At 44.2% G+C, this 15,710-nt stretch overlaps 1 protein-coding gene across 1 annotated transcript in view; it reads left to right on the top strand.

Annotated features, from left to right (window-relative positions):
• LOC136843655 (transmembrane protein 181) overlaps window positions 1-15,710 on the top strand; it is a 393,597-nt gene that overhangs the window by 154,464 nt on the left and 223,423 nt on the right. The window contains exons 6-8 of the mRNA XM_067112206.1: window positions 3,266-3,346; window positions 3,474-3,573; window positions 8,527-8,534. Of these exons, the coding sequence (XP_066968307.1) occupies window positions 3,266-3,346; window positions 3,474-3,573; window positions 8,527-8,534 (189 nt within the window). The remainder of the gene's footprint in view (window positions 1-3,265; window positions 3,347-3,473; window positions 3,574-8,526; window positions 8,535-15,710) is intronic.

Below are 15,710 nucleotides of genomic sequence, written 5' to 3'. Positions count from 1 at the left end.
GATACACTGATGAAATGTGCTAACCCAAAGATTGAATTTTGTTTCTGTATAAATTGATTTATCTCTCTTGGCTTTGTAAGTAATAGGTTCCCTTTTGTTTTTTTCAATAATATCCCACCCACATGATTATCAAACCATGCTCTGATTATTTTGGTAGAACAGCATACTTGTAAAATATCAAAGTTTCTCTCTCTCCCCTACTGAGAGCATATATCTGTTAAAAATTATGTTATGCCTAACTAACTGGCTAAATTCGCTTTATGGAATTTGTATGAAAGGTATTTGCCTAATTCCTGTTATTTTAATTACTTCTTAAAAGATTTCTAAGTTATTATACGAAGACGTTACGTTAGGTGTGCATGTAGCATAGGGCTTCACTTGTCAGCGAATGGTATGATTGTAAGCGATGTGGAATGACAGTTCAAGGTCACAGTTGCTAGTGAAAAATGTAAACAAAGCCATGTGCATTTGTTTACTACTAATGTGAGTTCAAGATGGCAGTTAGTGAAGGTCGCCCAGGTACCCAACAAAATGGCAGACGAATCACTTGACCTCGCACAGCTGATTGCTCCTAATGAAGTTGCCTTGGCGCGCTAGTGACATCACTCGGAAGAATACACACAACGAGCACTACTTTGTTACTTGTACAACACATGAAGGAAGGAGTACTGTACTTAATTTCTCAGATGAAACAGTTTATGCCTATGCAAAATGCAACTTATGAACTTAAAACACCTACAATGTGGTTACGTTAATAATAAATAGACTGGGCAACAAAGTCTGATATGATTTGCGATCACAAGAAATTTAGTCGATTAGGGTCTATCGTCAGCCCTGCTCACTTGTGGGCCCAGCTTAGGGTTGCCAACTGGTCCTATGGACTTAAAAGTTTGTCCCCCTATCCTATTTGAGAGAAGCTGGGTACACTTGCTCTCCTTTATTATGCACTAAGCTAACTAGTTCGAAATTTAATATTCATGCATTACTCCTTGGCTGACAAGGTGGCAAAATTATAAGTATCTGACTCGATAACTCGGCACTATGACTCAGAGATCATCTGTGGATGATCTGTAACCTTCTTGCTTTGGAGATTTGTTGCAGGAAGTAAAATGATTTAATTTTCAATTCCAGTTATTTCAGTTAATTCCAAGTTTGTTATATCTCTGTGGGGTAGCTAGCAAAACTAATATGCTAATTTCAGAGATCCTGACAAGCTCTCGCCACTTGTATGCGGGTGCACCGTGGACCTAAGTAACATGCCAAATAAGGCTGGAAAAGTCTGTGCATTACATAAAACAACAAAAAAGAAGGTTGCCAGTTTAAAATTAATCAGTACAGGAATATAAAATTTATTGAACATAATGAAGTAAATTATAAAAAATTTCTGAAACAGTTCTAAACAATAAATACTGTAAATGAAAATCCCAGATAGAGTTAAAAACCACTCAAAATACTGATTCTGGGTTTACTGAATACATTTAGGATACAAATCTTCACACAACAACCACTCAAAATACTGATTTTGGGTTTACTGAATATATTTAAGATACAAATCTTCACACAACGGATCTGAGTCCCTTCGGAGGACTTCTTGCAACAGCTGATTTTCAATGAACATTGCACGTTGAGTAATCTACCCTGATAAGGCAGAAATTCTTCCAAGCAAGAGAGTTGACAGGCTGCTAGGCAAACACGACAACATGTTCTGGAAATAGGTTATCCAGATAACTCATATATAAAGATCTCTCATTAGCAATAATTTATTCCCCAATGGAGGAAGTTTACTCTGTGTTAATAAGCAAGAATTTTAACACCATGGAGGGGTAATTAAGCTATAGCACTCAGCAATGGTTAATTCATGAGGGAAATCGACATGCTAAGCTTTTTTGCCAGGGATGTATGAGGAGAGATGGAAATTTTGAAGCAAGGAAAGGAGATCTTCAGTAAAAGAAACAGACACTGGTACTGTAATTAATTACTAATATTCAGGCTTACTGGCTGTCATTATATTGCAAGGCACTATTGCAATACAGTGGATCCAATTTTCTTTTATCTAAGAACTAAGGGCACTTGTGCCTGGGTCACTTCTGACCCTTAGAGACCATGTGTACCAGATATGAAAGGAGACAAAGGGCGCGCCAGGGACAGGGCACATGAGCGCGGTGTTGCTCGCAGGCAGACTAAGCAAGGACTGAGAACGAACTTCATTGGCAGACACTGGGGTCCGTCCCATTCAGATTGGTATGGGCAGAGATACCCTGGGGCCTAGAAAGTAAATTAATTATCAGCAGAGAGGTGTTCACAGGAATACAAGTCTTATGGTAAAAATATCTAAAAGGAAGTCAAGCTTGCAGATTCCCTCCCTTGACTCACCGACACCTGCTTCCTGTCTAATCCTGCTTCACAAAACATCTCCACTTCTTTTCTGTAACTAAGGTGGAGGTTCCTTCCTCCCCCCTGGTAGGACTGTCCTATCTAAAAGAATTTTAGGCCCTATATTAACAGTCTTTAGAGGCAAGAACAGTGTACATTTATACAGGCAGTCCCCGGTTTTACAGCAGGGGTTCCGCTCGGCGGCGGTTGGGCTGGAAATCACCAAACTGAAGCATCATAATTATAATGGGAACAAATAGTACTTACAGCAGTGTAACGGCGCCGTATATGCTGTAAGTCCGGGTAACGGCGCTGAAAAAATTTAACGGAATCAGGAGGCGTTTGTTAGTCCAGAACAACCCAAAACCTGACGTAACCTGGGGACTGCCTGTTATAGTATTTTTAAAGGAGTTCCTTATTTATTTTTATTAAGCAATTTTACATTTCTTAGGTTTAAAATACAGTAAGTATTTCATACAAGGTCATATTAATCATTTATGAAATTCAGTTATTTCTGAATAGTTAAAAGATTTTGTATATTGAAGAACACTTCCAACATGGTGTTTTGTTCCACGGTGTTGTAAGAAACACTGTGATATCCTAATTTACTGGATTATTAATGTAAAGAATTTTACATGCAAGTTTTTTCTAACAGAAAAATTTTATTTTAAGGGAAATTAAAAGTGCAGTACCTTGTAATTTATTTTTTTATTCAAGTATTGTTTTATTTCTAGAATTTACCTGATGTTCTTGGCTAATTTTACTACTAAAGTAGTTAATGTTAGCTGAAATATATTTTTAACAGTATTAAATAACTTATATACCGTTTACTTTTAGGGTTAAGTTTTGATATGGACATTTTTTTTTATTAAAGTGTATGCTTTTCTTACAGTTTAAAACATACAACCCATCTTTTACGAAGCTGGAGATTTGGTTTCGTTTCATCTTCCTCCTCCTTACATTTTCAGTAGCAGTAAGTATTGACTTTGGTTATTGTAACTGATATTATAACTAACTGTTTAGAATTGGTTTTAGATTTGCATTTGCAACTAATACTTTGCATTTTCCATTGTAAAGGGTTCTTTTACGTTTCTTCCCAGTGCTGGTTGGCGCACAGTTTACGGAAGTACGCCATATATGATTGGTCAATTGAACAGAAATGGATGTCTGTTTTACTCCCTCTCCTGTTGTTGTATGATGGTAAGTTTTGTAAAAATTTGCTACTGACTGATAACTTTTGTTAGGTTAATTTGTTCCTGAACAGGTACAAACCTTCCTTCTTTACATAGGGATTTAGGTCGTGAATGTGAACTGGAATGGCTGTTTAAACTTAATTGACAAGGAAGTTAATTATTGACAGGTAGGGGGAAGCCCCGCCCACCTGTCGGTCTGTACTCCACTTTTCCTGTCATCTGCTGTCGTGGTTAGATGTCTAGCCGACTCTCTGTCCCTACTTTTGCCATTTTGCTTTTCCAAATAAAAACTAGTTGAGTACTTTTCCTTGTCTTTGCATGTTATTTGTTTGTGTTTGTCATTTGTTAATGAGCCAAACCATTAATCTGATAAGCCTTCCACCTCCCTTCCAAGGAAACTTCAGGTATTTCGGTGTCATCCTGGTAAGGACAGACCTTGTAAAAGGTCTCTATACTTTGTATACCTCATGGAAAAAGCATTTCTGCTACCGGAATAGGCCTTATTTGGAGTGGCATGAGTGCCTATCCAAACAATGGGTGAATTTTGCCATGAAGAAGAAAAGAGAGAAAAAGATCTCCCGGTGTCATCGGATTCAGTACTCTGCCAGTTACGCTGAAAGTGGTTTTGGGTACTTTTCTTTCTTCAGCTAGCCTTCCATCAGTTGGTACTCTCCCCTTTCCTGATTTCCCACCAATAAGTCAGGTGGAGAGCCTCTGGAGAGAAGTTGGGGAGCCATTCATTCTGGCATTTCTGTGGTGGCAAAACAATCAGTCCTACCACAATTCCCACACACACCTAGAGCTCCTTGTGATTCACATTTTCTTACCATTTGTTGTAACCTTCTTGAAAACATCTGACTTGCTTCACCTCTGTACATTTGCTTCACAATTTCCTACCTGAACACATGCAAAACAGGCTCCTAATGTTCACTTACAATGAGGAGGCTGGGTGTGGAATCTGGGTGAGAGCACTCAAAGTCAGGGGGATTGCCTTGACTTTAGCATTCCATAAAAATCTGTCATTTCAATGAGTATTGTATGCAGCTGGTCACTCCAGACCACTTTTATCTCTTTTTACTTGTGGGATGTTGCCCACAAGTCCTTGGACACATTTTTCCTTGGGTCCTGTGGTGGCTGCTCAACAAGTTGTGTAGCTAGGCCAGCTCCCCTAGTGGGACAGGTTGCAAGTCGTCTAAGGTATCAGTCAGCAAGAGAGTTGTGTGAGTGACTGGTTTGGTTCTCCCTCTTTTCTCCTTTCCCTGTTGTAGGGCAGAGGGTCAGGGTGCCAGGCCATGTGCTAGGTGGATGATGTGGATTGCAGATAAACTATATGACTTAGTACTAGTCCTGTTTTCATGTTTTTCGAATCAAATGGATGCAGGTCCTCTTTCTCTCTTGGCAAAGGGAGAGGAGGACAGACAATAAAGAAAACTCGTTGATCTTACTGGCTTGTTTTATTGTCCCTGACAGTTCAGTTTGGGTCCTGTCTGCCTTAACAAGTTCAGTGTGTTCAATCCCATTACTTAATTGCCCAGAAGTCTTAGCTTCTGTGACATCCCACATGTGCAGCATGCTAGGATTGTGGGGTCATCCTTTCTTTGCTCCAACAGACCAGGTTGGCAAACCTCTATCATTTGCCCTGAGAATACCTAAGATTTCACTCTTATTGGATAAGTATCCTATGCAAAGAACAAGGTTTATATTTTTGCAGGAACAAATAGAAACTTTAAAAGAAAAATATCTATTATTTGGATTGAATCTTACCTACTGTTAAAGTTAGCTTATATCTTCATGCCATTAGGTGCGATTGGCATACAAAAAAGGATTTTGACAAAGGGAAAAATCTATTTCTGGGGAGAGACCTGTGTCACCCGGTGAAATAACCATTCAGCACTTATTTCTAGGTAATCTATTGCTAAATATACCAGAGAAAAGCTTAAATGCCAAGCTGAGCATACCCCTCAGTGCGAGCCTCCATGAAATGGAGTCATGTATGAGAAAGGGTGAGATTGTCACAATCACAGGCTCCAGCCCTGTAAACATTCCTAATGTCAAAGTCCCACCGAGTGAGGTGCTGATACAAACCCCCGCACTCACTCCGCAGACTGTAAACAACCAGCCCACCTACATTCCATGTTAGCACCTACCATCCTGGAATGGTATTTTATAAGGGGGAAAAAGAATCAGAGGTGGATGACACAGGGTCTCTCCCAGAAATAGATTTTTCCCTTGTCAAAATCCTTTTTCTGAGTTCAGCCCCTGTGTCACCCGGTGAAATTCTATTTTAAGCACGAATTTTTAGGGTATAAAATATTATTAAATATACCAGAAAAAAGCTTTCAGAATGCTGAGTTACTACTCTGTGATCGAGCATCTTCAATGAAGACGCTGGTATAACCAAGGGTGAGTGAAGGTATCACAACCACAGAGCCACACCCGATAGACATCCCCATGTCAAGATCCCTGGAAGAGCGAGGGGCCGCACCAGCGCCATGCTCACCAGTTCGCCACGCCGCGACTCAGCCATCTGAACTCATTCCATTTCTAGCACTTGATTGTGACGCTTGCTTTTTTTGTTTTGCATCGTGTTTGGCTTATTTTCATCTGCAACATACGTCGAGCAGCTTTACTGTTTCCAAGTTAAGTACCATCTTATTGTGGGGTTGTTTTATGATCAGTTGGCTGTCTTAGCTCGTATTTATTATTATACGTGGTTTTTGTTATGACGCCACGGGCGCCCAGCCAGCCATGTTGTCCGCGGTTTACCCGTCCAGCTTGTTCTGTTTGGGTTTTTCCTAGTCGGCTCATGTCTTATCCTTCCCAGTTTCATCCTGGTGGTTTTTCCTAAGCTGGGTTGTTTCGCTTCATCTAACAATGTTTTTGATCCTGCACTCTCAGGGTTCCCGCATCAGGTTCCTGTTATATTCCCGCCAGGGCGCCTCCCAGGATGTTTCTCTTGAAAGCTTAGCTATATATAATTTGTTTTATTATTATTTTGCTAGTGCTCGACATCATGCTGTTAACTCTTGCATTGTCTAGTTCGTAGGGACGCCAGGCTCATCCTGTCTCCTCCTCGTTAGCTATGCGCTGGATACAAGCATATAATTATTTTATTTTATTTTATTTTATATTTTTGCACACATATGGTGATTTATTTTGTTATCTTTGTTTTTGTAGCCTAGTGTATGTTAGGTTTTTATTACACCTTTGACCTCCTGCTCACCTGAGTTAGGTTAGGCGAGAGGAGAGGGTCAGCAGGTTGAGGAGTTTCTGTCGTCGGCTTCCTGTCCGTTGCTTTGGGTGCTGGAGTGAGACCCTACTTTCTTCCCCTCTTCTTTACGGAGGGTCAAGTTTTTTCGTGTGTGTGTCTCCTCCATGCTTTTAGCACTCCCTTGCCTCGCTCTGGCTGGTTCGACTGAAATTTCTCTCCTGTTGTTCCCTTTCCCTTTCCTTCCCCCCTTTATTTTTGTAGTGTCATAGGCCACGTCATGTGTAGGGTAAGAGTATAGAGGTTTGGTCATTTTTTCCTCCCTTGCCTTCGGTGTATTGCGATTTTGGGTATCATGCAGTTGAGCCGGGGTGAGCTCCCAGTCTCCTGTTTCCTTGCTCTGGCCTACTCCCTCTGTCCCACCCATCCTCTACCCTGTTTTGAGTCCAGCTTCTCGTCATCTTCTTCGTGCATGGTGATGTCGGTGTCCGACTTCCACTGAAGCCAGGATCTTTCCTGGTCGAGGGATTCGCCCTCCCAGGGCTGGTTCCAGGTGACACGTTGTTGCTCTATAAGCCGTAGCCCGCCTCCTAGGATCGAGCAGGCTTTCGAACTCTCAGGGTTTTTCTTCTCAGCCTTGTTCCATGTTCGCCCGGCGCCGAGATACTTAGTTGGGGTTGACTGGCACTTTGGCATCTGCCCCGGTGGATTGTGGTGTTTGGTAGCCTCACCCTTCTTTGTGTTCTCTACTGTAGGGGTTTGAGATTCCGAGAGGGTGGTACCGACTCTGGGAATGTGATTTATATATTTTTTGTTAACCAATTACGCTACTATCTTATATATGTTTATATATATTTTTTCCTCGAAGTGGCTCACCCCGCCAGTGGGATATGTGTGTGTTTATTTACTTGGAGGGCTTACCACTCGCCGGATATGCATTGTTTTATTTTTCCATGCTCACCCCCATTGGCCGGATATGTATTTATTATTTCATGATGGTGATAGAAGTCCGTGATTTTACCCTTCTTTGTCTCCATTGCCCTACTCCCGGCATCCCTTTATGTGAAGGTCCTGTTGATTTGCTCCTCGTTCACCGGAATATCTCCGGGCAGTCGGGGGGTTTTTCCCTGCTTTACCTTTAATTTTTTAAGTTACTTAGTAGGTCTTGGCTCGACGAGGTTTTTTTTCATTCAGCCGAGTACTCCGTGGTTAAATGAAATACCCTTTGCCTGCTTAGTTTAAGTTCCTTAGGAAGGTAAGCTCATTTACCGTTTCCACTTACAGACTGTCTCGCTGTGAGGAGTGCCCGGTGCACCGCCACTCTCCAACAACCCTATGACATGTGGCATGTCGGACCCAGGCTGGCTGTGCAAGCGCCCGACGATCTGATTGTCTGGCACCCGGAGGGCTGCGAAAAGTGCTTGCTCTTGCAGGTGCACTCCAGGACGAGTCGGTAAGCTGTCGGCTTTCCTTCCGCATGTTAGTTTCTGCTTTACCATTTTGCTATATATTGTGTTTTTATGTTATTTAAGGTGTTTTTTCTTAGCCTCCCTTTGATTCCCTGTGCTCTTTTCAGGCCATTTGAGTCCTCCAAGGAGTCCCTGAGTCCTCCGCGCTTGGGGTGGCTGGGTTTGGGAGAAACGTCCATCGGGAAGCCATATGTCCTCGACTTGAGAAGTGGAGAGATCTTCACCCTGAGCCCAGATTGCTGGGTCCGACAGCTGAAGTGGGCCAAAACCTATCATCGAACAGATCCGGTTGTGACCCAGCCACTCCTAGATGAGACACTCTACGCTGGGGTTTCAGAGGACGCCGCCACCTGACCTGGATTTAGAGCCCATGAACACAGAGCAGGACCAGGTAGGTGGTGAGGTAAGTGAGGCAGCGGGGCGCGGGCGCGCCTCTTTGATTCCCCTTCATCATCACCTTCATTTCAGGGCTTTAAGTCTTCTATCTTGAGGGACAGTGCTCCATCTACTGTCCCTGTTGAAGACTTCGTGGAAGGCGAAGGGCTTTAAAGGCGACAGGGCTTTAAGTCGCTGTCTTTCCCGCAAGGCATCCCCTTTCCCCGTTGAAGACAAAGGTTTCAGCACTCTGGCCTCCTCCGGGAGCAAATCTGGAACTCGCAAGGAGCAAGTAAGAGGCGGCCAGACCAGCCCTCCGCCAGCCTCCCTTGGACCCTGAGGCATTTGCGGGATGTTACTGGCTGTGCCCCCGCTGAGGTTGATTCCAAGCTTAAGCTTGCTGATAGGTTGCAGAGTCAGGAGAATCTGATTGTCGATGGCGCGGCTTTCGGCGGTGTGCCGACCTAGCTATCAGATCCCTGATACTGCCTCCTCCCTCCTTTTGATGTTGGAAACCCGTAGCTTCTTGCTCTCCGTGCCATTCGCCACCACGATACCCTAACTATCGAGGGTTTGGGTACCAGGATGTCTGGAGGGAGTTGGAGTTCTTCCCCGACCTCTTGCCCCTACCCAGGCTTCAAGTTAGGGGCTGACGGAGGAGGCCTTCACCTGCACGATCAGACAAGGTCCCAAAGGAGACAGTGATCTTCCCTAGGACCAGGCTCCACCTGGCTCTGCCGCACCTTCCACGGAGTGGCAAGCCGGAGAATACAAAACTCACTCCGCTCAAGGCAACTATGGCCGATGTTTTCCTGGGAGATAGGTTGCCCACTCTGCCTGAATAAAGTTGCTTTGGCGACGGCTCAGGCTGCTTCAAGGCAAAACCCTTGCCTCAGCTCAGGAGACGGACTCACATCCCTGGTATTCCGGGAGGCAGGAGTTCTGGAGATCGCCCCATCCACTTTTACAGTGGGTAAATTATCCTTTCTGTGCGCCCCTCTCGCAGTTCAGCGAGCAACTTCCCAAATCCTCCGAAGCTCTCCTGAAGGCGGAGTTCGAGGCAAGGACAAGACTGAGCCGGCCTTTGAATTCCTTGTGCCTGCCAGAGGCGGCCTGCCTCCTGCAGATGAACAGCTCTTCCAGGCCTGGCCAAATCCCTGTTAGCAGGGTTTCAGTCAGATCTGCATGACTTCATGGTGGCAAATTGGAGTGCAAAAGTTCATTTTGCTGATGCCACCATACGTCATGAGCCTAATAAGCTCATGAAGAGCTCTGTCTGGGGATTAATCTTTCCCAGAGGATGACGTCTCAAGTGTCCTGGAAAGAGCTACTAGAGCCAATCGAGTCACGCTCTTGGGGTATCTCCGCCAAGCGGAAAACCCCCGAATTGGCAGTTCCAGACCAAGTCGTGGGAAACGTTTCAGGAACCATAAGAGGCCTCATCCATCAGACGGTTATTCAAGCTGTCTCCGTCTCGCGGTGGGCCCCAGCCCTCCACCTCCAAGTTCATCCCCAACAATACGTGCTGGTCCAACTGCCCAATCCCTTTGCTGCACCCTCGTACGCTTGCCTCACCGGCGTACAACCCTACCTCATGAGGCCGTGGGTTCTTTCACGCCTTAATAGAAGCGCAAGGGGGAAGAGGGGTGGCCCATACAGAGGCAGAGCTGGATCCACCCTCTCGGGAAAATCAGGCCATGTAGAGTGAAGCAAACCTCTTCCCTCCCACTGAGACCAGTCAGGTAGGTGGTCGCCTTTACTGGTTCAAAGACCAGTGGACCTTCAGCCCTGGGCACACAGTATTGTGTCCAAAGGTCTGGGTTGAGCTGGATCAAGGATCCCCTCCCTTGACCAGGTTTTACTAACCTCCAAAACCCTACAGGATTTTTGTGACGGAGCTTCAACAAGAGAGCACAAAGAAAGTATGGCACCCCAAATTTCAAGGCAGGTTGTTCACTGTTCCAAAAGAAAGATTCCGTCAACAAAGAGTGATTCTAGATCTGCCATTGCCTAAATCGCTACATAAGATGCGATAAGTTTCGCATGCTTACGTGTAGCTCAGGTACGGACTCTACTCGCATGGAGCCATCACCACCTCTATCGATCTTTCAGACGCTACTATCACGCCCCGGTTGCGGAACTTCTCCTTCCTGGGTTTCAACCGGGAAACAAGCCTACGCCTCAGAGTCATGCCTTCGACTCAATGTAGCCCCCAGAATTTTATTTAAACTGGTGGAAACAGTCGCTCAGCAGCTACGGTCCCGGGAATTTCTCCTGGTGGCTTACCTGAACGATTGGATAATCTGGGCTCCGACAGTTCAGGAGTGCCGAAGGCTACGACCATAGTGATCAAGTTCCTGAGTCGCGGCTTTCAGTTGAACAGGAGAAGTCCCGCCTGACTGAATCCCGTTCCAGTGGCTACCTTCCAATGGACGGACTCGACAGGCTGTCCCTCCCGCCGTCCAAGCGAAGGAGATTGCCGCACTACCAGGAAATTTTTTGAAGGACAAAGCAGCATCCCGCCGGTCTCAAGAGAGAATTTCGCTCCTCAGTTCGCCTCAGTGACGGACCTGCTCTGAAAGCGAAACTAAAAGATATAAACAGAGTGTATGGAGACGAGCCAATGTCAGGCTCAGAGACAGGGTCTCTCTAATCCCGCTGAATCTTGAAGACGCGTTCGCCATGGCCCACAGCCAGTGGCCCGTCGGGTCGGTTCCACCTCCAATTTCTCCGCGCTGGTAATCCACACGACGCCCATTAAGCGGTTGGGGAGGGCATCACCAAAGCAAAAAGTTCAAGGAACGTGTCTACAATGTTCCAACAGTTTCATATAAACACTGAAGCTAAGGGCAGTGTTCTAACGCCAAGAAGCTACCACGCCAGATTCACATCAGGCTTGTGTTGACAGCGCCGCAGTGGTTCATTGCATCAACAGGGGCAGCTCCAAATCAGGTCACAGAAACCAGGTGATGGTAGCTATCTTCTCCTGGCAACAAGCATGGCTGGTATCTGTCAGCCACCCACCTTGGCGGGGTGCGAACGTGGTGGCGACTCCCCGTTCAGGACTACCTCCGCTGGAGACGGAGGGTCTCTGGACGGACTTTCCACTGATTCGCCGGTTCCGGGGCCTCAGGTGGATCTGTTCGCCACGGAGAGCAATCACAACTTCCCTGTTACGTGGCTCCCAACCTGACCCCAGGCTTTCGCCACGGATGCGATGTCCATAGATTGGAACTGTTGGGAAAGGATCTACCTGTTTCTCCAATAAACATGTTGTTGAAAGTTCTGCACAAACTCAGGTCATTCAATGGCCAACTAGCTCTGGTAGCTCCCTTTATTGGCAAAGAGCAACTGGTTCTCTGCCCAGGAACTCAAGTTGGGTGTCATCAGATACCCAAACCCAGACTGGACCCAAGTAGTACAAACAAAGACTGTGTCAGCTTCCTTAAGGATTCAGAATGCCCTGGTTTTATGGACTTATAAAGTTTGCTGCAAAGAAGGGAGCAAACATTGACCTGGCCAACACTCTGTTTCTGAATCTGATAAGAGAGATTCTACTCTCAGACAGTATGACTCAGCAGTAAAAAAATTGGCATCCTTTTTAAAGGGCATCTGAGCTCAAACTATGACACCAACCTAGCGGGTTACTCTCTTTTAGTCATTGTTTGAAAAAGGCCTGCCCCGCCACACTACTACAGCTAAATCAGCCCTAAAAAGGTATTTTGCACGGTTTCCAAATCGACCTTACAGATTCATACTTCTCCTCCATCCCTAGGAGCATGCCCGCTTGAGACCTGTAACACCCACATTCCGTTACTTCCGTTCTCAACGATGTTTTGAATTAGCCACTGAATTGATAATTCTCTATGCTCATATCTGGGATCCGTTAAGGAAAACCTTGTTTCTGATTAGCTTGGCTTCAGGTGCCAGAATTTCAGAGCTATCGGCCCTCACTAGAGGTGATGATCATGTTGATTTCTTCCGTCCGAGAAGTCCTCCTTTCCCCTGATCATAATGCCCTAGCAAAGAATGAAGACCCTCAGACAGGTGGTCCCCTGAAGGTGGTGCCCTTCCTCAGACCAGTCCTTATGTCCAGTAAGTATACCTAAAGTCTTACCTACAAAGAACTCCACAGTTTAAGTCGGGTCCTTTTATCAGGGAGAAAGGTGGTACTCTCTCTCGTTAAACGCTTATAAGACAACAAATTCTGTATTTTATTAAACAAGCTAACCCGATTCAGTCCCAAAGGTTCATGATATCCGAGCAGTAGCTACCTACTCAATTATTTTTTATAATATGGATTTTACTGAACTTTACCAAGTATACAGGATGGAAATCACCTTAGTGTTTAAACGCCTACTATTTAAAATCACTTAAGCCTGAAATTTTCTTATGGGCTGTGGGAGTGTCATCTCCACCTTAATTATCCTTATCCCTTTCCTTTCCCCACCTGCCTGCCTCATTTATTTCACTGCCTGGCTTTCTGGATCAATCATGCTCACTGCCTTGCTCTCATAATCGATACTGGTATTACCTGGCTATTGTTTGTCTTGTGATTGATTTGATATGTTGTGGATTTAGATTAAGTCAGAGGTACTGAAGCTTTTATTTATTTTGCTTCATGTGCCTCATTTCTGTCTTTATATATATATCTCATTGTTCTTAGGTTTAAGCTTATAATTACTGGTTTTTTGGATTGTAGGGGCCTTTATTCTACCCCTAATTGTACTGTATTTTGGTAATTCTACTTGTCTTAGGTTAAGTTTACATTTTCATTGTACTTATGGATGTTGGGTGTTATTCCACCAGTGTTTACCTATAGTTAAGTCCAATTTTCATTGTTGAGATATATTAATTAAATCTATTTCTCCATAGCATGTGTTTCCTTCTGATCACCTTTTATATTTGGTTGTAGCTTTGCAGTTCTGGCATGATTCTCTGACACTATTTCACCAAGATACGGGGCTGAATCAGAAAAGTGGTTTTGACAAAGGAAAATCTATTTGAGGGAGGCCTGTCACCCGGTGACCCTCCCTGGAGTATTTTCAGAAGCAGGTTGCCCCTACTGGCTCAGCTGGGCCTGGGGTGCTAGTCTGAATGAGTTCAGATGGCGCTGGAGTCGCCACATGGATGGCTGGTGAGCATGGGCGCTGGTACGCCCTCGCTTCTTCCCGGGATCTGACATGGGGATGTCTATCGAGTGTGGCTCTGTGGTTGTGATATCTTCACTCTCACCCTTTGGTTATACCCGACGCCTTCATTGAAGATGCTCGATCTGGGGTAGTAACTCCAGCATTCCTGAAAGCTTTTTTTCTGGTATATTTAGCAATATTTATACCTAGAAATTACGTAAGAATCAATTTTCACCGGTGACACGGCTCAGAAACAGATTTTTCCTTTGTCAAAAATCCCTTTTTCTGGGTTATCCGACCTGTGTCAGCCGGTGAAATAACAGAGAAACAAAATACCATCCTGAAACAACAAAAGAAACTTTATAGAGGAAAGAAATAAAACTATAATTCCACAAGAGTTTTAATTATCTAGCAAAAATATAGGTACTTAAATATATACATAGATTAAGGTGGGAAACTATGTCCCACAAGACAAAAGAACATAAAAGCGCATTTAAATATAAACATAGGAGACAATACAACACTATAACATGGTCAGAGACAGGCTGAAGTATGCCTGACCTGGAGGTGATCGAAAGGAATAAATGAGGCAGGTAGGGGGAGGAAAGTGACTGAGTACAAGAAAAGGAATTAAACAGAGGGAGGAACAATGTTTCCTGCCGCTACTGTGGTGAACTTCAGAGCTTCTAGAATTTCAAATAGTGGCGTTTGAAAACTAGGGAGACTTCCACTCCTGCATATTTTGTAAGATCCTCGAAATTCATATGATGGAAATAATTAGTGGAGGCCACCGCCTCTAATGTCATGTACTTGGAACTGAGTCTGGGCTTGCTTTGTTTAATAAAAATACAAGATCTGCTGTCTGATGGCTTTCATAGAAAGAGCCAGCTCCCCTCCCTTACACAAACAAACAGAGGCCCCGGTTATCTGTGAGGTCCTGTCTAAATAGGCCTTTAAAGTAAAAGACTGGGCATAAAGACAGGTCTTGTGGAGGGGGATGACTCTCTCCAGGAGACCACCTATCTCGAGGATCTTCATTCTTAGCTAGAAACTTAGGTGAGGGGCTAGCAACACTTCACCTTGATGGAAGAAATCAATATGATTGCCCTTTCTAGACAGGGCAGACAGCTGGAAATTCTACCACCTGAAGCTAAACTAATTAAAATAAGGTCTTCCTCAACAAATTTAGGAAAGAACAATTTTGATTATCCGCTTCTGAAGCTAATTTAAGAACATCATTTAAGAACCAGGAAACTGTATGGGGGGTTATTGGTCTTAAATTCGAGCACAGGCTTTAGGATTGACTTCAAAAATAAGAACTGCTAATTTTAAACCCGTAAAAAACATCTTTTCTAAAGCTGATTTGGCTGTAGTAATAGTACTTGAGGCAAGATCTTCTCAACAATGACCAAAAATGAAATTGGGCTAAATTTGTGGTCATTACAGTAGCTGTTTCCAGATTCTTTTGGAAGAGTGCTAATTTCTAACTGCTGAGTCATATTGTCTGAGAGTGATTCCTTTTGTCTGATTTCTAGAAACAAAGTGTTAATAGACTCAATATTAGCATCTTTCTGAGCTGCAAACTTCATGAAATCCACAAAGCTAGGCATTCTCCTGAATTTGAGGAAGCTGACACAGTCTGAGTTTGTGTACTATTTATGTCAGTTTTGGGTTGGGAATTTGCAAGCACCAAGCTTCAGCTCTAGAAGAAGTGGAAACCAGTTGTTTCTTGCCAGTTGGGAGCTACTTAGGGCTATCTGACCTTTGAATGTCCTGAGCTTGTGAAGGACTTTTCAGTAACAGGTTTACTGGAGTGAAACAGATAGATCTTTTTGCCACTTGTTCCAATCTATTGACATTGCATCTGTGGAGTGAGCTAGAGGGTCCAGGTTGGGAGCCACATGACAAGGTAGTTTGTGGTTGCATCTCTGCAAAGAGATCTACTGAGACCCGGAACTTG

The sequence above is a fragment of the Macrobrachium rosenbergii genome, chromosome 12 (assembly GCF_040412425.1).
Source record: "Macrobrachium rosenbergii isolate ZJJX-2024 chromosome 12, ASM4041242v1, whole genome shotgun sequence".
In the NCBI taxonomy this organism is placed as follows: Eukaryota; Metazoa; Arthropoda; class Malacostraca; order Decapoda; family Palaemonidae; genus Macrobrachium; species Macrobrachium rosenbergii.
Note: the sequence above shows the minus strand (reverse complement) of the source record. Positions and strands in the feature narration are given on the sequence as shown.